We start from the raw sequence: 23,374 nt of genomic DNA on the forward strand, positions 1-23,374 counted from the left end.
TAACATTTCAGATTTTTTTTCCTTTATTTGATTTGATGGTTTTCAACAACTCACTTTTAGGCAAAGAAAATGATAGTAATTTAGTAATAATATTACATGTTTTAGTTTTACAGAAAAAAAAGAAAACACGTCTGGACAGGACCTAAGTAATGAACTATGTGTACACGCTTTTGTTACAAAATTTGGGCATAACTGTGGCAATGAGGAAGTAGGTAAAAAGGGTACAGGGAGGAGGGGGGAGGGATTTCACATTGATACATATACCCGCTGTTTTACAAAGATAGGCCCCAACTCCTTCCCTCCCACCCATACAATACCAACAATGATAAAATAAATGATACTTGGAGTAAAAAACAGCAAATAATCAATATATAATAAAATATAATACGAATTGTACAGTACACTCCGGTTATTTCTGTTGTCCTTTTCAAATCCTGAACACATTAACAGTTTGAGTCATTTTTTCTCTCCAGCCACACCTCTAAAAACGACAAAAGTAGTGTACATTAAAAACAAGGTCACCAACACTTTTTTCCTTTTCAGTCACTTGAGCACATCAACTAGTATTGCCTTTTGTGACAGATGCGACCTTTAACCTGTGACATGTAAAAGTCACTTTAATGGAGGTTCTTAGTCCGTCAGGTAAGGATTTGCTTTTTCTTAAAAGATAAATTTATTTTTAGGGCAGATGTCATCTCAATATAAACGTGAGAGATTCTCCACTGGGGTAACAAATAAACACAGAGCAAGAGACACGGACTATATACTGTGTGTTTAACTGTGAATAATGTCAAAACAATTTGAAAAAATAAACTGGTACTGAAAGGTACCTCACTTCTACAATAGGCATCCAATCCATGTTTATGCGCAAACACTGCTAACGGGAAGGTTTAAAAATAAAATAAAAAAAGATGATGGCAAGGGAACTAGATTAATGCATTTTTCAAACAGGTGCTACTAAAATTGTCACATGGTCTAGAGTTCCTTCATCTTAGGGGAACGGAGGACAGATTCTGAGGGTGGTTCTGATTTTGGGTCTTTTGAAGTCCACGTTATTTTACCAACCACCTCTGCTGTAGTATGTTAGGATTGTTTACAGATTTATCTGGGAGGGGTGTGGGGATATTACGGTAGTTACACTAAACCCTCCCCATTCTCCCATTTATTTCTGTTAAAAACTTGCTAGCTCTTGCTTGCTTCTTGGATTATTTAAAAAAAATAAACATAAAAACAATCTAGTCTAGAAAACATTTTTTCCTTTTTTTTTTTTTTTTTTTTTACTGACTGTACTCAGTCAGAACTGTTGATCTCTCTGGCTGGACCAGAACTGGGACCGCTAGCTGGACTGGTGAATGGTCACTATCTGACGGCGGTGATTTCATCCTTATCAGTCCCCAGTGGCCAACCCCGCTGCCGGTGGTTGTCCCCCGACAGGAAAACCTGTGGCGAGCCAGAAGCCCGGGGTTCCAGAAACGGTGTCGGCATTTGCGGCATTGGAATGCAGCTTGTTTAAGATGCTGGCCCCTGTGTTTCAAGGCTTTGTGTAACGAGCTGGTCCGTCTTCCACACACCTGGCACCGCAGACGGGCGTGGCGGCCTGAGTTTCTAGGTGGGTGCCTGATAGCGTGATGGACCAGCAGGGAACCCTGCTTGGCGTATGTGGCGCTGGGGCAGATGGGGCAGGGGAAGCGCTTGATAGGGACGTCCATTGAGGTGAGCCCGGTGACTCTGACGGCCCCTCCACACCACGACTTCACCTTCATCACGCTGCCCTTTATCCTCAGCTGGGCCAGGAGCTTTTTTTGTTTGAGCTGTGCCTGCAGTTTGCCCCTCTTTTTCCTCAGAATCATCAGCTTCCTGCGTGTGTCTTTACTCAGGGGAACGCCTACCAGCTTTCCGTCTCGCATGATGCTGTGGATCACCACTCGCCTTTTTTTTTTCCTGTGCTTTCTTGTCTGACCATGCCGCTTTTGGAAGTTTTTTGAGCGGTAGTGAAAAGGGTGTTGCAGCTGTTGTGGTGGTGGTGGAGGTTGTTGCTGCTGCTGCGGTTGTTGCTGCTGCCCAGAGACCCCTTGCTGCATGTGCGACGTCCCGGCGAAGTTAGAACCCGATCCAGAATCATAGAATAGTGGCGAGTATCCGGAGGGTTGGGACTGGTTGACACGCTGGCCACTACGGTCGATACCATGCTGAGACAGCTTGTGACGCACTAAGCTGTTGGAGTAAGCAAAGGCTTTACCGCATACTTCACAACGAAAGGACTTTTCCAGCCCTACACCACCCCCGTGTACAGTCTGTTGATGTGCCGTCAGGTGGAAATAGTGGCGGAATGATTTCCAACATACTGTACAGGTATAAAGCCTCTGGGAGGGGGTGCCAGATGTTGGAGACTTTTCTCCTTGAGAGCATGATGAGAAGTAGTCAGTGTTTCCCGAGTTGGCGACTTGAGTGATGGCAGCAGCAGCAGCACCTTTAATTCTTCTCCCCTGGCTGTCGATCTCCCCTTTTCTGTGTAACTTCCCGTGTCTCACTAGGCTCTGTGCATAGGCAAACATCTTCCCACACAGATTGCATTTGTAGTTCTTTTGACCAGAATGCACAGTCAGATGCTTGGTGAGGTGGAAAGGCTCACGGAACATTTTGCCACATATATCGCAGGCATGAGGCTTCTCCCCCGTGTGGACGCGGTTGTGGCGCCGCAGGGTCTCCGCCCTTCTGAAGCGTTTGCCACAAATCTGGCAGCTGTACGGCCTCTCTGATCCATCCCCTGTAATAGCAGGGCTCCTTCTTCTCCTGACGATGGTGCTTGGGTCCCTTTTCTCTCTGGGCTTCCTCGGCCTCCTGGGCTTCGTGTGGGGCTGGCTAGGGTGGGTCAAAGGCATGGTGGAACCATTGAGGCTGGATGTGGACGATGGTCCACCCAAGTTACCAAACCCCAACCCCCCAAGCAGGCCTCCGATGATATCCCTCCTCTCTCCTTCCCGGCTTTCTGTGTTGATATCACAAGAGGCTGCAGCTGCAGCGGCGATGGCCGACATTGCGCTGCTGGTGACTTCGTCCTCCGAATCATCCAATAGTGAGGAAAGGGGGAGGTGTGGCTGCTGTTGCTGCTGTGGTTGGTGGTGGTGGTGATGTGGTTGCTGGCTCTGTGGATGGGGAATAAGAGTTGGGGCTAAAGGGGCCTTACGGAGAGTTTGGCTGGTCATTTCACTTGCTAGCGTACCCTCTGAAGAGTAAAGAGATGAGGATTGTGGTCGCCTGTAGTCTTCAACCCCACTGTTGTAGGATGACTGGTTCTGGTAGCGATTTCTAGAATAATCCGTTGCATACTTGTCATTTGCCATTGCTGCCCCATTGTTTGAAATTCCAACCCTGTCTCCACTGCTTCCCATTTTACTGCTGCTTGGGTTGGATGATCCACTCCCTCCGGAGCCGGCCCGGTTTTTTGAACTGCGAGGAGGTTTGCCGCAGGCACCTGAAGCAGCATGGTTGAGAAGGGAGGTGCTCTCACGGAAACAACGCCCGCAAGCTGGGCAGCGGAAAGGCTTCTCGTCGTGAATCTTCTCATGCCTTGTAAGTGACTCTCGACGGTTGAACGACTTTTGGCAGATGTTGCATACAAAAGGTCGGTTTTCTGAGTGGGTGACACTATGCTGGATGAGGTGACCCCTCTTTTTAAATCTCTTCCCACACTCGCCACAACAGAAAATCCTCTCTGGGCTGGGGGAATTACAGTCTGACTTCCTGCTTTGGCTTTCTGGTGTCAAGCCGTGGCTGCGGAGATGCCTTCGAAGGCTGGAGAGGTGGGTGAAGGTTTTACCACATTCACCGCAGTGGTAAAGGGGTTCTGGTTCGGGCTGGCCAGATGAACTATTACTGTGGCTTTCTTGGGATTTGGACAACTGTTGGTTACCGTTGGCTACAAGCACAGAGGTGGAGTTAGAGGAAGGAGGGGCAGACGAAGAGGAGACGGTGGAGGATGACTGTTGTGAGGACGATGAGAGGAGAGAGGAATGCTGTGGCTCACTTCCAATGCCACTTATCCCAGTTCCTCCTCCCACAAGGCCTGATGAGGAGCTCTGACTATGCCCACTTGAGCTGCTGTTATGGCAGTTGCTAACACTGCTGCTGCTATGGCTGTGACTGCTGTGGCTGCTGTGACTACTACTGTCTGCTTTCCTCTGGGGAAGGTAGCCTGCCATTGCTTTCTTTCTCCTGCTTCCTCCACTTGAAGCTGATGAAGACGAGCTGTCTCCTGCCTTTGCTGCATCGTCCTTAGAGAGAGACAGGTGCAGGGGGAGGGGGAGGGGAAGGCCAGCCTCTTGCTGCATTAGTGATGCTATTTGGTTAGAGGAAAGGACTGGAATGCCTTGGAAATCAAAACCACCCAGTGGGGCAGGCTGAGGGGCCGGGTGGAGAGGGTGCGGGTGGTGAGTGTGGCTGTGTGGATGAGATAAGGCATGAGGGGTCAGCTGTTGTTGTTGCTGCTGAGGCTGTGGAGCTGTGTGGCTGTGGCTGTGGGAGGAGTGGAGGGCAGGGGGAGGGGCCAGCGGTGAGTTTGAATCACTGGTCCCTTGGCCCAGACCCAAGCCCAAGTGGTTGTGAGTGCCTTGCTGCACAAGAAACTGCTCCAGGCTGCTGTTGGTGGGGACGCCAGAGAGGAAGTACTGGTTGGCAGCAAGCATGCAGCTGAACTGCTGGTGGAGGCTGCGGGGATCAGACTGGCCGACTAAGGGCACTGCTGTGGTGCCAGAGGGGTTGTTAGAGGCTGAAGCAGAGGTGGAGGAAGAGGGTGAGGAGGAGGGGGGGCCAGGGGAAGGCTGGGGGACAGAGAGACCTGGATGCAGCGGAGGAGGCGGGGGCGCAGGCGTTACAACCCCTCCGATGACCCCTGCGCTTCCTCCACTGCTACTCCCACCAAAGTCAAAACGTCCCATTCCAGAGTGGAGCTGCTCCTGGGCAAGCGCAGCCTCAGCCGGATGAAAAGGCCGCAGAAACTGGGGGTATCCCGACGACGAGCTCCCACTTCCACTGCTGCTACTACTGCTCATCTTACTGGACTTCCTGGAGCTGTGAGACGACGAGGACGACTGGCTCTGATGGGAGATGGGTGGGGGAGGGGCGCTCATTTTGGCGAATAATGAGGAGGAGTCAGCGAAGGCGTTACTCCGAGAACTCTGGAGGGATCCGAGGCCGAGGCCAGACAGGAGGCTTCCAGAGCCATCAGCGGAGGGCTGGTGCTGCTGCTGGAGCTGCTGCTGATGCTGCAGTTGGACTTGCTGCTGGTGGCTCAGCTGTCGTTCTAATCCAAGGCCTTTGAACTGGTGGGCCTGGTGTCCACTTAGCATTTCTAAAATGTCCATGGGGTACTTGCTGAATTGGAACATCTCCCAACACAGCTGTGACAAAGTGTCACGAAGCCACAAATGCCACGTGCACTATGTCCTTAATTGCTGGAAACAGCAGCAAACTCTTGTCAAACTGACAAGGTGTGATTTTCAGAGGTAGTCCTTCTGTGATTTCTACCACCAACTTCCGACAAGCCGCTTTAATCCACCAAAAGCCGATGCTTGATTTTCTCACATAAATGTATCACTAATACTATAAACTCTCCATTCAAGAGTGAAGCCTTAAAGTGCTTCTGTGGGATATTACAAAAAGGGTCATAAATAGGCAATAAACTAAATTGTATCAAAAAAACAGAGTCTGTAGTGTTTCTTTAAAGTGTTCCATAACCGTATGCTGATTTTTAAAATCAGGTCAGCAGTCTCATGAAGTGGAGTGCGTCCGTTATTTCAGCAGAGGATGAACCATTGCTTCACTGCCCTTCTGTCCCTTCATAGAGTTCTTCAGACAGCCTGAAGGAGGAGAAGGAAAAAAAGACAACAATGTAAGTGATTCAATGACTTGATAAGCAGATGAACAAAACACTTTTGGCACAGAGAGTTCAAGCTTTTCTAGCCTTCAGAGCCTCTAAACCAGGATGCTGAATGTATGAAAAGGAAGCCCCCGAACAAACAACACAAGCAATTAATTTATCTGAACTTGATACAGCTAATGTTTGCAATATTTAATCTGACATTTAATCTCTGATAATTTTAGTGACATAAGAACCTATAAAATCACTTTCAGGTGTCAGGTGTTCCTGGTGATGTCGTATAATTACTGCATCTTGCAAATTTAAAGTTTTTATTCCAAGGATTGCGCGATTAATCTATTTCTTTTAAAAAATGCATTTCCCTAAAGAAAATAAAGTGCAACCATGGTCACCACATGTAAAATTGTTGGCTAAAAATAAATGCACATTGATAATATCCAACTCAAGAGGAAATTGTGTCACTGCCTTCCCCCTTCATACTGAATAGGAACTCAGAGACCCTGTTGCACAATTATTTTTGAACAACTGTGGAAATCTTAGAAAGTGCTCTGCTTATGATTGTTTGTTCAACCTGGTAAAATGTTTTTTCTTCATCTGGCTTTCTAACATCCGCCAGCTTGAACCCAATGAACCAACAGCTGCTGCCAACTTATAACTTGCCTTTGTGCAAAGTGTTTTAATGTGAGAGAGCAGTTAAATCACATAAGGTTTTAATTTTAATTTTTAAATTACTAGGAACAATGTTGACAAGACATAAAATTTATGGATACAAATAAGATAATAAAATGCAACTTTCATCCACTGGTGTCCATGTATGAAACTGAAATTTTGGTGCAATAAGCACAAAAATATTATACTGGTTTTCTTTATGGTGTGAAGATACAAATACCAGTCAAACAGTAGAGTTGTGGGTGTGACGAACAGAGGCAAGGGAGGGAAAAGAAATGAGCGTGGTGGCTGAAAATGCCAAATGATTCCTGTCCAGTGCCTGCTGGACAACATGGCTGCCTGTCGCCTGTCACCACACACACACACACACACACACACACAGGTCTGGTGCACAGTGTGTGTGCATGAGGAAAACCGGGTGAAATGCAATCTGAAATCTAGAGATTTGCATTTTCAATTATCTTCACCATTATGCTCCTGTTTTGTTTCTCAATCTCCGAGGTCTTTATAACCAATTAGGGAGAAAATGTATTCACACAAATTTGGGTCACAACATGAAGCAGCAGCTTGATACCGTTAACCCATGAAGGAATGCAGTACTTCATTACCAATATAGAAACTGATGCTTCTATTTCTAGTTAACTCAGTCACTTAGCACCGGACACCACTCATTCAGACAACATCTGACTTGCCAACCAAGCCTTACTGCCAAATCATTTACATTCTGCTTCAAACCCAACCTAGCTTAGTCAAAAAGAAGAGTAATATTGTTTTAATAATACACTATGTGAGTTTCTACAACTGCAGCAAAAAAATAAATAAAAACTCATGTGCCCAGTTGTTCTGAACCAGTGCTCAAAAGAAACACTTTGGAGAGCGTTATAATGTGTATTGTTTTACATTTTGAGTAACTGAGGGTGCACCTAGCCTGTTTGGTTAAAACGAACCCTGGTTAGCACAGTTCCTTTGGGCTGATGTAAAAGCTGTCAAAAACTCTCCCGAGACAGAAACCAGAGAAGCCAAACATCCTCATGTGTGCTGTCAAATCTGCGTTCAGAATGAAGCTTTGCAGAACAACGCTGGGAACTTGTACAAATTTTGTATCGAAGGAATCTTCAAAATACAGCGGTAATAAAAATCACGAAACCATAACTTAATTCAGATTCCATTCTCAACAGTATTGAAAGCTGCTGTTACTTTATGCTCTGTCTTTGTTTGTATCTGTGAAAAAGCAGAAAGATCTTGAATGCCACAAGGAGATAACTGAGACAGGCTGATGAACCACGAGGCCAAACAAAGGTGACATTAATAAAGATGCTTCTAGGCAATATGGCCAAAAGCTTCTATCCTGGAATAAATAATTGTATATCACGGTATATATCAGGATACATGAATTGTTCTGGAAACTCAATAGAGAAATGGTTTAAAATACCCGTACTGTGCTTCATTACATTTGATTATTTTATTTGGAACTTCCAGATAAACAAAATCAATGCATTTACAGTTTCACTCTCCTCATCCATGTTTTCTTGTAACTCTCTACTTCTGCAAAGGTTGGCAAACCAACTTAGAAGAGCATTACTGCCACCAGCCCAGATCAGCTGCACAGCCTGTCCTGAATATTTAGCAGAAAGCTTCTGCGGTGGAAACAGTATTGCTGAATCTGTACTCGTGGAAACAGTTCTACCGAATCGGGGTGTATACCGTCATATGGCACAACCCTAGATGCTTCTGTTCATCATATTCAGGCTTCTATAGAGGGTATGCGCATGATGTCACAGAACGCAGTTACGTTCACTGAGTGGCAGAAAGACGAGCAGCAGTGTTGGCTTGAATCAGCTAAAAAACAAAACACATCTAAAATGGAAAAGAGCTGGTACACTGGTTCTTTGGTAAGCAGTAAGGATCACTATTGAGTCCTACTGCCTTAAATTTAAGCAAATAATCATTGGTTTGCTAAACGCAGCCATGGTAACAGATGTTTTGCCACTCAGTCCAGCGTGTTCAGGAAGGGGAAGTGACATGAACGCATAGGCTCTATAAGCATATTTAACACTTCTAGAAGGTGTTAAAAGATCATTATTTGCAGAGAATCATTATGATGAGGCTGCAGCCAACTTTGGATATTGACAAAACAAACATTTTTAAAAATAAAAATTAAATTTTCTACCAGGGAACTAGTATATATGTGTTCCAACTTCCGGGCGAATGCAAGTAACTAGCTGGTAGATTAGGAAATCCTGAGTCTTGAGTTAAGATCCAAGACTGAAAACGTCTCACTAAAGGCTACCTGGACCTTGAGTGGACAGGGAACCTGCTAGAAAGGGCCTTAAAGTCTGCAGGGTTTCTTTCCGAGCAATGGGCACAGCAGCTTAGTGATTAGTGGCCTTTTTTTAACCAAAGAAAGGACACACAAATGAGCAGGGGAAAAAAACTCCCAGCAGTTAGTGGCATTTTACCACCAGCCCATGATGTCTGGGGTTGACCTGTGAGGTCTTCAATGTGAAAACATTTTGCAACATTTCTGTTGTTGGTGCTACATTTCCTCCCAATGGTGTCGCTACGTTGTGCAACCACCTTCAAAGACTGTTTGCCACAGTTTGGTTGGGGTGTTGGTGGTAACAACATATACATCAAAGGGTAGAAACACAAAAGTAACATCAGATTTATCACACCACAAGAGAGTTATTTGATCTTTACACATACATGTAAAGCTTCACATTAAATGGTCTGAAAAATATTTAAAAAGGGTACACAGAACAGTGTTAGTTGCTGTTACAGAGGGGAACTAACTAACACCAACATTTACACTAAGATGTTCAATGAACCATCCTTTCTGTTAAAAAAGTTAGTTTTGGTAATACTGAACATGACCCTGGCTCTAACAGTGCCCTAAAACAAGATGGGAGGAAAAACCTTTCTACTTAAGTAATCAACAAACACAACAAAGCAAATAAATTAATGCTAGATGCGTAATAGAAATACAGTGCCCAAATAACATTTTCATTTATTAATTATAATCAAATCCAGATTAATGCAACTCACATATGGGACTGTATACTTTTGCCAATTTAACAAGCAGTGTATTACGGCTTGTTAAATTTTCATCAATAATCAAAATCAGGAGTATCATTAACTGATTGAGCCCCACTGTTACGCTGTTATACTGACAAGGCTCTTTGTGGCACTACTCTTTACTAAGACACCTGCTTCTAGTTTTCTTTTTCTACCGGGTGACAGCTAATGTATTATGATGAATGAAACCTTAAACCCTTTGATTAGCAGCTATTACAGATGCAATGCGCTATCTGCAGCATCAGCGACCACAGCACAGCTTCTTAATGGGGCGCATCACTAAATCAACTCATCAGTTTCAGAGACGTGCGCTTAATAAACATCTTTCCCTGTGAGGAAAAGTGTCTGTGAGGCGGTCACTCTTATCCAGCATGTGAAAAACTGTATGACTTGTCAAATCATAGCTTTACTGAGCACAGCAGGGTTTCTACTCTCTCTCTCTCTCTCGCCCTTGAGTCCCATTTTCAGGTCCCAGAAATGTCATGACAAAAACAATTACAGAGTCGTCAAGCTGTCATGTGAAATGAAGTATGACATACTGCTTTGTGCTACTCTCAAGAGCGCAGATGAGCTCAAAATGGATTATAGTGCAATAATAGTTTATATTTGCAACCCATTTACTTTTGTCTTTATTTCTATATGGTGGTTTTAGGAATGTCCTGAGACCCTGACTGCGTTTTAAGCAGCCCCACGTAGGATGGAAAGCTCTGTAACAGTTTTTAAAGGATACTCTATCATGTGAGTAGGTTTGACTGATGCACAGATTGCATTTGACTGGTCAAATGGATAAATAACTAAATATTTGAGTATACTGTTGTCTTTATTATCAAAACACCAATTTACACAATTCATTCGTTTAAAAACATTTTCTTACAAAAAAGGTAGGCAGCAACATGTTCAGACAAGAAGAAAATGTGTGTATCCTGTTTAAATGTAACTTTCTATACACACGCACAGCCAGAGGTTTCCTCTGTTAGTCTGAGCTGCTGATTTTGCATCCGTTTTTGCATCAAGCATTCAATAACTGCTCAGATCCAGGCAGAGTGTAAGCTGACATGTGCTTCAGTTTGCTAAATCTGCACACCTTTAATGTTGTCAACATCACGCAGCGTGGGAATTCAGTTAGAGCACAGGTGACAAACTGAAGCTAATTGAGCTAACAGTTAGTTTGACAATTTGGAGGAGTGTGATTGCAATGTTGTTTCCATCTTACCGGCTGATCCACAGGTTTGGCAGCTCCCTGATGGACCGCAGCTGTGTGGTGGTGGTGGTGGAGGAGGAGGGGGGGGCACTGTCCGCCGACAACCGGTGGCTTCAGGTGGACAGCCTGAAACAAATGTACCGATGACCGAGCAGGTTAGAGAGACACAAATGAACGTTGCTGTTACCAACGTCTGCTAACATCCACCAATCAATAGCTAACGTTTACTAACAACAAAATGTTGCACTAACGGCAGTAAATCTCTTGCTTTTTGCCCCATTTCAACCTCTCACAGACAAAATGTGTTTTAAATGGAGCTTAAATGTGTATAACAGCGTTATACTACTGATGATAATAATAATAATAATAATAATAACTACACTGGCATAAAGGAGGTAACGTTATCCCGATTGGATAGCATACCGTTAGCATTGCTAGCAGCTTAGCCGAATCGTTAGCTACACTTAGCCTGGCAGCTAGCTAATTAGCCAACACACTCCTGCTGGAAAGTGCTTTTGTTTTTGTTTTTCACCTGGTCGCATCCGATGACTGCGTGCAGAAAACAGCTCAGAAACACCGGAGTAAAAGTGTGAAAACATGGAGCGGGGAGTGCGCCGTGAGAGCGGGGTCCCTACTGCCTGACAGCGGGGCCTTTTTCTTCATCCATGGAAAAACACTGTGAAAGGCCTGGATCTCCATCGGCCCGGGAGGGCTGCTTTTCACTCGCTAACAAAAACTATTTCCGCTGGCCTGCCCAGATATGTCCATTGTCTGCCGCTACAGTCCCTCTGCTCGCCTTCACTCAAACGCTGCCTTTGTTTTGTTTCCGTCGTGTTTTCCCTTCTTTTCTCCACGGTTGGTTGTTTTCCGCCCTTGTCAGATTTAGGTGTCCCCCTCTGTAGACGACGGCTCCTCCGATGCTGCTAGCGTTAAAATGGTAGTTTCCTGTCTGCATAATGGTTCCGGGTAGAGCCAGGCACAGGTTGGTCTGTCCGGCCGCGACCACACCGCTGCCGCTGCGCTCACATCCACCTCTGCACCCCAGTTTGCAAAATATGGTTTCTATCCAGCATGCTGCTCATGAATGAACAAACCGTGTGTGCGGTATGGGTGTGCGTGCGCGTGCGCGTACACGCGTGTTTGCACTTCATGAAAAATGTATCACCGTGCATTGTGACACTTTGTCATTTAGCCCACTGTGTGAGTTTGTATGTGTGTGTTTTCACACTAAGTGTGTGAAATGTTAATGAGTCAATTAAAGATATCATTATGGCCTTGCTGCATAACATTACAAAGTGTGTTATGTTGTGTGTGATAGAAAAATGTTTTTCATGTGGCTGCACTTCTGCATTTGTGTTATATTGTGTGATAGAAAAATGTTTTGTATGTGGCTGCACTTCTGCATGTGTGTTATGTTGTGTGATAGAAAAATGTTTTGTATGTGGCTGCACTTCTGCATGTGTGTTATGTTGTATGTGATTAGAAAAATGTTTTTCATGTGGCTGCACTTCTGCATGTGTGTTATGTTGTATGTGATTAGAAAAATGTTTTGTATGTGGCTGCACTTCTGCATGTATGTTATGTTGTATGTGATTAGAAAAATGTTTTTCATGTGGCTGCACTTCTGCATGTATGTTATGTTGTATGTGATTAGAAAAATGTTTTTCATGTGGCTGCACTTCTGCATGTATGTTATGTTGATGTGATTAGAAAAATGTTTTGTATGTGGCTGCACTTCTGCATGTGTGTTATGTTGTGTGATAGAAAAATGTTTTGTATGTGGCTGCACTTCTGCATGTGTGGTCCTGCATGCACATATTTTGCACAGGCAAGTGAACATTTAAACATGCTATTTTAAATGACCTGTTGTGAGAATATTAAACTGTGGATTATAACAGAGTCTGAACTACCCAGCCTTTAACCATTTATTTTGGTGTGATGTGCCAAGGTCTGGAAATGTCTGCTGTCCCAAACATTAAAGTAGCCTATATTGATTGGTTGAGTTGATTAATCTTGTATTAGTATAGGAATGCTCAGCTTTGCTTTAATTAGTGCTTTTCGCTTCTGTTCTCAATTTATCACAAGTACACTTAATGTCATAAAATAATCTATAAAACATAATAAAATATATCTAAAACCAGTTTAAAGTTCTTCATATGGGTCAAAAAGTAACTGACATAGTAAGTAGACAGCAGAAAATCTGAGCCTTTCTGTTGGTTTTTTATCTCCTGTAATTTATTCATTTTCTTTCTTCAACTACAGTAATTAATTGAATAAACTGCCCTTAATTGGGGACGGTGGTGGTGTTCCCCTGTGTGGAGCCTCAAATTGCTCCCTCGGGTGTAGAAACAGAGGGAGGAAGGACTGATTAGAGAAACACAATAGTTGGGATCATTGCTTATCTTCCCTTCACAGACACACGTTCAAACCACATTGAGGATCTGTTTTATACGTTGGGTTTGGGTGAACCTCAACAGCTTTTGTTGCTGACTGAAATGTGTCAGTAGCTCAGAACATAGGGGGGAATAAAGTACCTAAAACTGGCATCAAATATCTTGTCTGGTCTTCTTGTATTTGGCACACTTTGCAAGAACGAATGGGGAGACAGTAAAGCTGTGAAACTATTAGTCGATTATTCACTTGATTGGCAGTGCACTTTTTAGATATTTAAGTAATCGTTTACGTCATTCAGTAAGCAAAAACATTAGCTATTTCCAAGTTTCTGAAATGTGAGTGTGCTGCTTTTCTTGGATTTTATATCCTTGTAACTTAAAAATCTTTGCGTATCAGACTTCTGGTCATACAAAACAGGTAATTATGTATGTTTCATGGGGCTCTGCGAACTTTAAAGGCAAGTTTTCACTTTTTTTGTCACAACTTAGACTAAAAATCTATAAAATATTGGCTAGCCATACTGTTTACACTGAATATGACTGCAAGGATTATTTTCATTATCAATTTATTTAGCTATTAATTCTTTGATTAAACAGTTCACTGTTGTCTAAAATTTCAAAGAATTGAGAAAATATGCATCAGGCCTTGTTTTGTCTGATCAACAGTCTCAAAACCCAAAAAGGTTCAGTTTTCAATGATACAAAAAAGCAGACAACCCTCACATATGTCGACTTGTTTTATAATGTTTGATGCTGTCGACTAATCAATTAATCTAAAGTAAAGTGAGTCTGTCAACTCAAAACACAAACGGAAAGAGTCAAACATCCTCACAAAAGTCACAAACAAGGTTTAGTGGGATTTTTTTTTATTGTTATCAATTAAACAGTATGGTTTCTACAAACGCAAGAACTGATCACCAATAACAAAAGGGTTGCACATCTGTGAGACCTCTGTTTGGATATTCTTGGAAATAGACATATAAGGGAATGTAATAAATAAATGTATCATACAATTTGAGGTATGCAGAGTAGCTATTGGAATACAAATTTGCCCATGCCCCTCCCCCCCAGCGTGGTTAACACACTCATACACACACATTCGCCATACATAACAACACACATACAGGCACACAGTTTTAACAGAGGAGCATTTAACTGAACATGGATTACAACATCTCCATCAGACCTTTTAAGGTATGAGGAGAAATGAGAGTATTAAAAATACAACTGAAATTTCACGTGTCATTTACAACCCCCCACCCCCCTCCTTTAAAACTGTATGAGATGTTTTCATTGACAGAGACTTTCCATTCCTGTCAGCCAAAGGCAAGTCACAATACATTCTCCTCCACAACCCTGCTAAACTGCGGTCGCTTGAATGCAATTCCTTTTTTTCCCCTTCACCTGTATTGCAACTCTAAAACGTTGTTAATACTGTAGGTTAAACGTCTGTGCCCTTAAAGGTCTGAGCACAAATCAGCAGGTTGTTTATGAAAAATAAAATCGCCTTTTGCAGATACATATTCAAGTCAGAGCGACACAAACTCATCAACCGTGAGACATCACAAGATTAGCGACGTCATAAAAATGCCACGCTCAGCTGTTTCACTTCTATTCAAATACCAAAAGTTGATACAATATAAGCCTTCAGTAATATACATTTTCAAATATCTGAAATGTCCTCGCTTTGGTGAACATAGCTCAACAAGAAAAAGTTGTGATTGACAATGCCCCCCCCCCCCCCTTTTTTTAATGAAACAGCAACAGGCCATTTAAATTTCATTACAAGTTGATATGAACAGACACGACCGAAAGTTTGGTCAAAAATGAGGTTCAGCATTCCCGAAGAAGACACTGAGAGAATTACACACATGGGCACACAAATTAAAACAGACGCATGTACATTTACACACATATGCACGCCGTGACATCATAAGTCAGCACTGTGACATCATCAACACTGGCTTCTGACATCGTCATGCGGTTTGTCATTTCTCTTAGATTGCATCAGCTCTTTTTGTTCTCGAAAACAACAACTGCTTTTTTTTTTATTCCACTAGAAAGTTTGAATATTGAAAATCTAGGATTATACATTAAAATTCACAGATTAAAAAAATAAATACATGTTTAAGTAAAAGACAACTACAACAAAAGAAAAACAATAGTCGATTCATGATAAGAGCGTTCATAGTCTGATCAAGGGGGAGTCTTTACACATCATAAACCATTAACATTAACATGAGCACGTGTATCGTAGTAAAACACTAAAAATGGCTGGCAAGGAAGCTTCACACGGTAATTATCATGTCCGTCTTTATCGAAATGCAACTCAGAGGGGAAGCCTCAAACAAGGCCTCATGAGTCCCTTAAACCCCCATTGAGGGGAAATCCAGCCTGAATGGCTAGAAGGTCTTTCTCACAGCCAGAAAAACAAACAAAAAAAGTACAAAATATGACATCATCATGGCCACACTATCTCCCACGACAATTCTGTAATTCAACAAATAAGTATGGTCGTGTGTTTTTTACATGTTGCACAAAAGTTCCTTTGCTTTGCAGATTTTCCTTGCATGGTTATAGTTTCTCTACACACACACACACACACACACACACACACACACACACAAAAAAAAATAAATCAGTAAACATATGCACAAGCATGCCTCCCAACACTGACACGCAGAGGAAATGAAAATGAAAAGCACGCACTGTACAGAGCACAGACACACAAAGATAATTCGGTATAGCCCTTGGTGTGAAGTGTCCATTGTCCCCCACCTCGAACCCGTCTGCCCCACCTTCCCTTCATATGAGGTGAGCAGCTGAACTTGCAGGTAACATGTGGCATCGTAGAAGCACGGGAGGGTTCGTGCAGAAACCCTCGACACCCTACAAACTCACGATGAAAAGTTTAAAACAGTGATTGAGGGATGTTTGGTCAGTCAGGGTCAATTTTAAAATGTTTGACCCATACAGAGTCTGCATGAGGTTGGTTCTTCTCTATGAGCGGTCGAATTCCAAAACTTTATTTTTTAGTAATTATTACGCAAAGGGTCACAGCACAATGTTTCATAGATGATATACACCCACTAGAGTTTACTGTACAAAGGCTTTAAAGTTAGCTAAAATCATACTGCAAAGTCGATCATACTAGTGTGACTGGGCCTTTATAGCAGCAGTTTATGGTCTTGTTTTTCCCCCAAAAAATGGTTTACATTGTAATCTTTATCTAGAGTAAATTGAGCCATGAAGGAAGTTAACTGTACTTGGCTGGATTATTTTTGAAGAAAATGTTTTACTGTCATTATAGTCCAATCACAGCTAGAGAAAGAAATGGTCACATGTCAGCCTTTAGGTTACAAAGAGGCTGGCTAAAGGATTAATATGTTTTAAACCAAGTATACACAAAGTTTTACAGGGATCAGTAATGTTAATACTATTGTCATCATCATCATCATCAGGTTAATTTCATACAAAAAGCAACTTGTTTGGTTTTAAATACTTTTTATAAACACAAAGACAAGCAAACCCGTCTGTCTCTGCCTCAGTGCTCTCTACCACTCACCGTGGTTTCAAAGACAGATGAATCTCCGTCAGAGCTCTCGAGGACTCAGAGGACAGTGCAATAAAACTCAAGGACAATTCAACAGATTTGACTCAGCTGGTATCCTTCAATAAAAGTCACAGCGAATACCCAGCAGCCTTAAAACTGCACTCGCATGATATTTTTTGCTCTTTAAAAGTGGACATTTCTGTCTTCCCTTTTCAAAGAATGGCTGAATATTCTCTTCTTCAATACACAAAGTGACAGGGAGAAAATTCATTGGCTATACTCGCTATGAGATTAATGTTGTCTTCCACCACTTTTTATTTAATGAAGGGGGGGGGGGCTGTTTACTGCTTGCTCTTAGGGAAGAGTGCAGCCCTGTGAAGCAGCCAGCATGAGATCAAACCTCTTCCTTCTTCTTCACAGTTATCTTTTCCTCCTCATGTCTCCCACTAAATGCCTCGCCACCTCCCGTTCCACTGTCCACTGACTCTCCAGCTTCTTTACAACTTCAGCCTTCACCTCTCTACTCTTCATCTTCCTCACTCTTTGCCTCCCTCGTCCTCTCACACTGTCACCTCGTTCTTACTCCCAGTCCGCAGTCCCTGCACTCCTCCTCCTCCCGGTATGAAGTGCAACTGCTCGATGGTGTTCTGCCTCTTGCTGGCAAAAGCCATCCGCCGGGCGTTGTGGTGGGCTCCGATCGTCCCTATTCCACCTCCGCTGCTGCTGTGGGGGTCCCAGCCGCTGTGCATGCCCATCCCGGGCATGGCTGCGGAGCTGCGGTCGTGGTCGTGGCCAGGCGTTGGGTGGGAGTTCATCTTGATCATGTGGTGGCGATCCAAGGACGGCGTGACACAGATGTTCTGCTGCGACTGGGCCTTCTGGTGGTGGCTGAGCCGGCCCATGGTGGGCACCATCCCGCTTCCTGCTCCTCTGTCACCTCCTCCAACCATCAGACCCATCGCCACCAGCTGGTCCTCCAGACGGTCAGGTGAGATCAGAAGCCTCTCATGGGACCTGGAACCAGAGACTTGTTTATCTTCTCAGCTATTAAATTGCGTTCATAAAATTCCTTGTCATGCCTGAAAAACTTCATATCTGGCTTTTAAGGTAGGGGGAGAATTCATATGATATCATGTGCCAGTAATGTGGCTGAAGCTTCAGAAAAAGCAGAGATCATTTTCTCAACTGCTGTTTCCAAGGTCAAACATGAACTGTCAAGCTCAACGTCAAACTTATTTGACTCTTTTAGAAAGTCAAGGAGGTAAAAAGTTTTAAATTGGACTGATTTAATTTAATAGAGTACATTCAACTTGGCAGACATTTTAATTAAACTATTCTGCTCTTGATATTTATTAACCATTACACCCTCTAGTTCCCTCTAGTCTTATTTCTTGTCTTTCATCTTCTTTTCTATTGTTCTTTTCTCTTCAGTATCTTCTCCTCTATTCCCCTCACCTCTGCTGTCCTCCATCCTCTCTCATCTCTTGTCTTACCTGCGGAGTGTCTGCGAGTTAGAGCTCCTGCTGGTGCTCATCATGGCTTTGTAGTACTGGTGTTGCTGGTTCTTGGACAAGCGGGACAGCGTGTTGCCCTCCCCGAGCGCAAGCAGCTGGTCCTGGGACCGGACGCGGCGTGGCGGCCTGTCGAAGCTGGAGCTGGTATACTGAGTCTGGGCGGGCAGCGGGTAAGGGTTCGGGGTGGAGGAGGGGATGTGGATGCGGGGCCGGGAGCCATGGAGGGGCAGCGTGCCCCTGGATCCCAGCGTGTACTCACCTCCCCAGGGCAGGTGGTGCTGCGAGGAGTGGAAGGAGGGAGGTGCGTTGTTGGGGCGGCGTTTGGAGTAGTAGCTGGAGTACTCGTCAAGTTCTTTCTCTGGTTCAGCAAAAGAGAGAAAGAGTATGTAAATAGGGCTGCACTAAAAGAGGATTTACTTAAATGTAATGCCTGAAAAAGGTCCATCACCAAAATGTCGTGTCTCTTATGAATTTAGGGCTTGCTGCTCATGAATTAATTTTCTTCCACATGTAATGCATTAGAGAACAAATGTGAGAGAACAAATTGTGATGTGCCCATCACAATTTCCCAGGATCCAAACTGGTGTCCTGAAAAGCTTGTTATTTCCGAGAAACAGTCATTATCATTTTTACTTGATCAAATTAACCTTCACGTTTTTACATTTTTCTGTCAACAGTTTTCCCCTGCAAAATCAGGAAGATAATAAATAATAAAAAAATATAATTTTTCTGAGCATTTGAGGACTTCTTGTCCATGTTGGTGAAATTGTTGAAAAAAATCAAATCAGATAAAATTTCAACGATACAACTGGGTGAACCCCATCTGTCGAAGAAGATTTTACAATATGATGGAAAGCCAAATGGAGGCTAATGGAGCTATATGGACCTTGTGGATTCGATTGATTTCTCAAATGTCCAAAGTCAAGACTACGCTTTGAACCTAAAGTAAAAGATAAAAGTAGAGAAAAACAGACGTAGAAAGAAACGTATGAAAAAGAAAGATGACAGATATATGGAGACAAGAGAAAAGGATGATGTCAAGGAGGCCACATGAAAAAGACAGCTAAAGAAAATGTGATGTGAGGAAGAGGCAGGAAAGGGAGATGAAATACTCTGACGGAGAAGAGAAGAATACAATAAGATGGGATGAAAAAAGGTAGAGATGTCAAAAGAAGATACACGATAGGTGAAATGGGGTGATTGAGTCAGAGGAGCACAGAAAGTAAAGAACGAAATGGCAAGAATTGATTTCAAAAAGGTGGGGGTGGGTGAGGGTGCAAAGGGATGAAAGAGAAATACACTGTATATTGCATGAGGCGTAAAAGAATAAAAGGTAAAAGACAAACGCAAGGTCATGTAAAGGTGGAGCAGAAACTGCAATAGAGGGAAGAACGCTTAAAACAGAGTGATGGGGGAAGAATGACATGAAAACAAAGAGTGTCACAAAGTAAAGAGAGATGAAAAAGCGAGGAGAAACAGACGTGGATGGAACAGTTTTTGAGGTTCATTAATAGTGAAATACAGTGTTTCTGTGCTTTCTGCTCTATAGCCTGAGACTGCTTTAATCTTCAAAGCATTTCCATGGAAGCAGCGCACCAAGAGCCAATTTAGACATGACCTTTAACCAGCCACCTCTCTACCTCTTCCTCCCCTCTCGCCATTTCCTTTCTCTCTCTCTGTCAGGTCTCTTCTTCTCCTTCTGTTTGTTCCTTTGCTCTTCCTCTTCCTCTCTCTTTCTTATTTTCCTTTTTTCGACCTCTCCGTCACATGCTCTCGAGGATTTCTCTCTCTCTTTTGACCTATCTATATTTCGTCTATTTGTCCCATGTCCTCTCCCTCCTCTTAGTCTTTCTCCTCTCTCCCTCTCTCTGTTTTCTCCCCTCCTGTTAGGCCAAATTATCTCGATTTCTCCCTGGCTGCCGACCTCAGACAAAGAAGCCTTTATCAGTGTCCTTTCTGCAGCACCGTGTGGGGAACTACATCAAAAGCACCAGGATTCATACAATGGCTGCTGAGAGCTTGTAGTCCCTCTCCCTGTGTCACAGTGACAACATTTTAGTTTCCCTTTGAAGGGGCGTTTCAACAAAGCTGACATTCAGGGTGTTTTTTCTGAAAAAGCACGCTTTTAATAATCAGACAAGTAAAAATACTGCTTTGTTTTCAGTGTCATTGACACAGTGATTCCGCCTGTATCTGGTTAATGGACGCTTTTACATTTTTCTGCTGAAGATGTCAGTGCCTGGGAGTTCTACTCTGAGAAATGAAATCTTCTGGCGCAAAAGGAAGTCATGTCTAAACCCACATTTACAGTACACCCTCCGAACTTCTTCCATCATATGCACTATGACATGTCATGACATTTAAGTGATCCTGTCAATTCAGCCGTGGTGTTAGGCATAAAATGTGTAATCAAGGGGACTAAAGACCTCAGTCATTGTTATAGAGGGGACCAATCGTGACCTCTAATCCACCTCAGAGTATTTCTGACGACATAGTGTCTAACTAGTAGTCCGACCTGCTTTATATTATATGCTCGAAACAAATTAAAGCAGGTCTTCTGAACACATCTGAAGTCAAAATCTGTCCTCAATGGCAACAGGTCGAAGACGGGGTGAAGTCTGCCCCCCACGCAAACTCTCTGGATGCCTGCAGAAAGTGCACTTGAACTGGGATTTGAGCAGCCATACTTCAGTAAAGATAGCCCGTTCTCATTCCCAGGGCGTCGCCTGGTACCAATGCACAAATGGCAGTGTTAGCATCATCGTTCAACGCCCTGTGTGGGTCAGAAATTGGCCTTCCACCCAGGAGATCAGTCTTCATTTCCCGTGTGAAACAGAAAGTCAACACTAAATCTTCTTACAGAAGTTACATAAGTAACGTTACTTAACTTACGTAATTTAAGTCACGTAATTTGAGCGCAAAGTCCTACACATGCAAAAACGACGCTAAAGAGTACTGAGGCCATTGAAAAGCAATGGCAAGGGTTTTGACCAAGCGTCCATATGTGACGAGTTGGGACTGAGAACAGGTTGGTAAAGACGTCATAGCCACAATGATTTTAAAGTGCAGCCCTAAAACACTATGACAAGTCAAGCATGTGTGCAATCATGCTTCTTTTTTTTTTTTTTTTTTAAATATCACTATGCTGTACCTATTTAAAAACATTTTAAAAAACATTAGTTGTCTAATAGACGTGCAGAAAAATATGCTTTCTGTAAATTAATTTGTTCAATCATTCGAGGCAGTGTAATTATATGAAGGAGAGCTGGAGAGAGAGGGACAACGAAAGAGAAAAAAGTGTTGACAGGAGAAGAGTAAACAGAAAATTAAAAAAACAAAAGGCTGAATGAAGGGAAAAGCTTCTATCTGGGATTTCTCTACTGTTTTTGCTAAACAACCTAAACCAGGATAGTCTGTTTTGATGACCTGAACCATAAAATGCTACACGACGGCTGCGATAATGCATCAGATATACTGTTTCATAAATGGGAAGTGGGATGACCTCTGGAGGTCTGACGTGTAATGAGTTAAGCCTCGTCTATTGAAGTGTTTTCTCCTTTTTTAGTGAATCGAAAGCGCCTCATCTGGACTTTCACCTCATTATTGCTTCCACGTATAGCCACACAGCGACACACACACACAGACACACAATCTCCCATGTAGTAACTATCCATCACTCAGCCTGCAGAGGCAACTCCCCTCCCCCTGCAGTCTTAAGCAATAGCAGTGTGAGAGAGGAAAAGACAGACAGAGAGACAGACAGAGAGAGAGAGAGTGGTTGTCAGCCACTGCCTCTCAAGTGTCTTTTCTTCCCCATCGAAGGCAGCCAGGCCCCTGCAGACCAGCAGCCAACGCCCCTCCCCCTATCTCCACATCTCTCTTTCCCTCCAATCCTTTCTTCCTTTCTTTCACTGCCTCTCCCTTCATTCTTTTCCTTCTGCATCTCTATCTGCCTGAATATCTCTTTTTTTTCTTCCTGCGGTGTTCTTATTTGCCTAATCAGCTCTTTCACTCTCTCGCCCTGATCGTTTTCTTCTGGTCAAACAACCTCTTTCGCTACATTTATACTCTCCCATGTTTCTTTCAATTTCCCCAATGCCCTTCTTTTCACATTGATGCTTTTCTTTACCGTTGTAACCCCTTTGTAATCCACAATCTGTCACTCCTGCTCTTTTGCTTTATTTCCTTTATTTCCAACCTTTACCTTCTTCTTGTCATGCATCTCACAAATCCATTTCTTCCTATTTCTCCTTCCCTTTCACTCTCTTAATTCTCTCAGTCTGCTCCATTGCCTTCATTCACTTCCCCCCCCTTTTCTGTTTCAGTTTATTTACTTTACTGTTATGGCTATTTAGCAGAAACAGTTTACACATTCACACTACACTGAGACTTTGCAGCTGAGTCACAAATCTCCTGGCGGCCATGCCTGCCTGCTGCCATTATGGAGGCTCACTTGAGAATCGGCTGTGTGAAAGTCGAACTAACCGGGCCACAAAAAGAGAAATACCTGGAAAGAAAGTCATGTGGTGGGAGTAGGCCAGTTTACTTGAAAATAACTGGCTCATTGTTTATTTGGCAGAGACATGCTCAGACACTTGGGTAACCAAAATCTGGTCAAGTGGGTGTAGTCTGTATTATTAGTCAGTACAGGCAAAATGTTGGTCCAACCGCTTGGCACGATGTTGCCCTACCTAACACAATTAAGATGGCCAACCTTTTGGGCAATGTAATACAGGGCCAATGTTGGCTTGCTACACAGCTAATGTTTATGCTAACATGCAACAACAAACCACTTCTAGCCATATTTTCTAGACTTGAGGTGTGAACAACATCACAGCAGTGGTTAGTTGTCCAGACACTGTGGAATAACCAAAAAATGGACTGACATCAAATATTTTTGACGTAAAGGTCAAAAGATAAATACTCAACCTTTAAATACAGCTGTATGAAAATATATGTCTTTTAAATCTAAACAAAAAATAAGAATAAACCCTGATGATGTCATATTGATGCTGTTAAGAGAGCTATCAAGTTACATTATGGGAAGCGTAGGATCCAGTCTTTCTGGAGTTTGACCCACAAGGGATTTGA

At 43.2% G+C, this 23,374-nt stretch overlaps 2 protein-coding genes and 1 long non-coding RNA gene across 3 annotated transcripts in view; 1 reads left to right on the forward strand and 2 right to left on the reverse strand.

Annotated features, from left to right (window-relative positions):
- Positions 1-11,924, reverse strand: znf865 (zinc finger protein 865). The gene is made up of 3 exons (XM_046058164.1): positions 11,356-11,924; positions 10,836-10,949; positions 1-5,858 (listed from the first exon to the last, which is right to left on the reverse strand). Exon 3 carries the CDS (start codon positions 5,385-5,387, stop codon positions 1,278-1,280), a length of 4,110 nt encoding a protein of 1,369 aa, XP_045914120.1. The 5' UTR covers positions 5,388-5,858; positions 10,836-10,949; positions 11,356-11,924; the 3' UTR covers positions 1-1,277.
- Positions 10,831-23,374, forward strand: part of LOC123976213 — a 22,930-nt gene continuing 10,386 nt past the window's right edge. The window contains exon 1 of the long non-coding RNA XR_006826287.1: positions 10,831-10,978. This is a non-coding gene — a long non-coding RNA (uncharacterized LOC123976213). The remainder of the gene's footprint in view (positions 10,979-23,374) is intronic.
- Positions 17,067-23,374, reverse strand: part of shisa7b (shisa family member 7) — a 19,682-nt gene continuing 13,374 nt past the window's right edge. The window contains exons 6-7 of the mRNA XM_046058165.1: positions 18,263-18,641; positions 17,067-17,783 (exon numbers count right to left, since the gene is read on the reverse strand). Of these exons, the coding sequence (XP_045914121.1) occupies positions 17,330-17,783; positions 18,263-18,641 (833 nt within the window). The 3' untranslated portion in view covers positions 17,067-17,329. The remainder of the gene's footprint in view (positions 17,784-18,262; positions 18,642-23,374) is intronic.

The sequence above is a fragment of the Micropterus dolomieu genome, linkage group LG09 (assembly GCF_021292245.1).
Source record: "Micropterus dolomieu isolate WLL.071019.BEF.003 ecotype Adirondacks linkage group LG09, ASM2129224v1, whole genome shotgun sequence".
NCBI classification, from domain to species: Eukaryota; Metazoa; Chordata; class Actinopteri; order Centrarchiformes; family Centrarchidae; genus Micropterus; species Micropterus dolomieu.

Coding starts and splice junctions, on each gene's coding strand:
- znf865 (XM_046058164.1), bottom strand. CDS start 5,387: ATGTTCCAATTCAGCAAGTACCCCATGGACATTTTAGAAATGCTAAGT.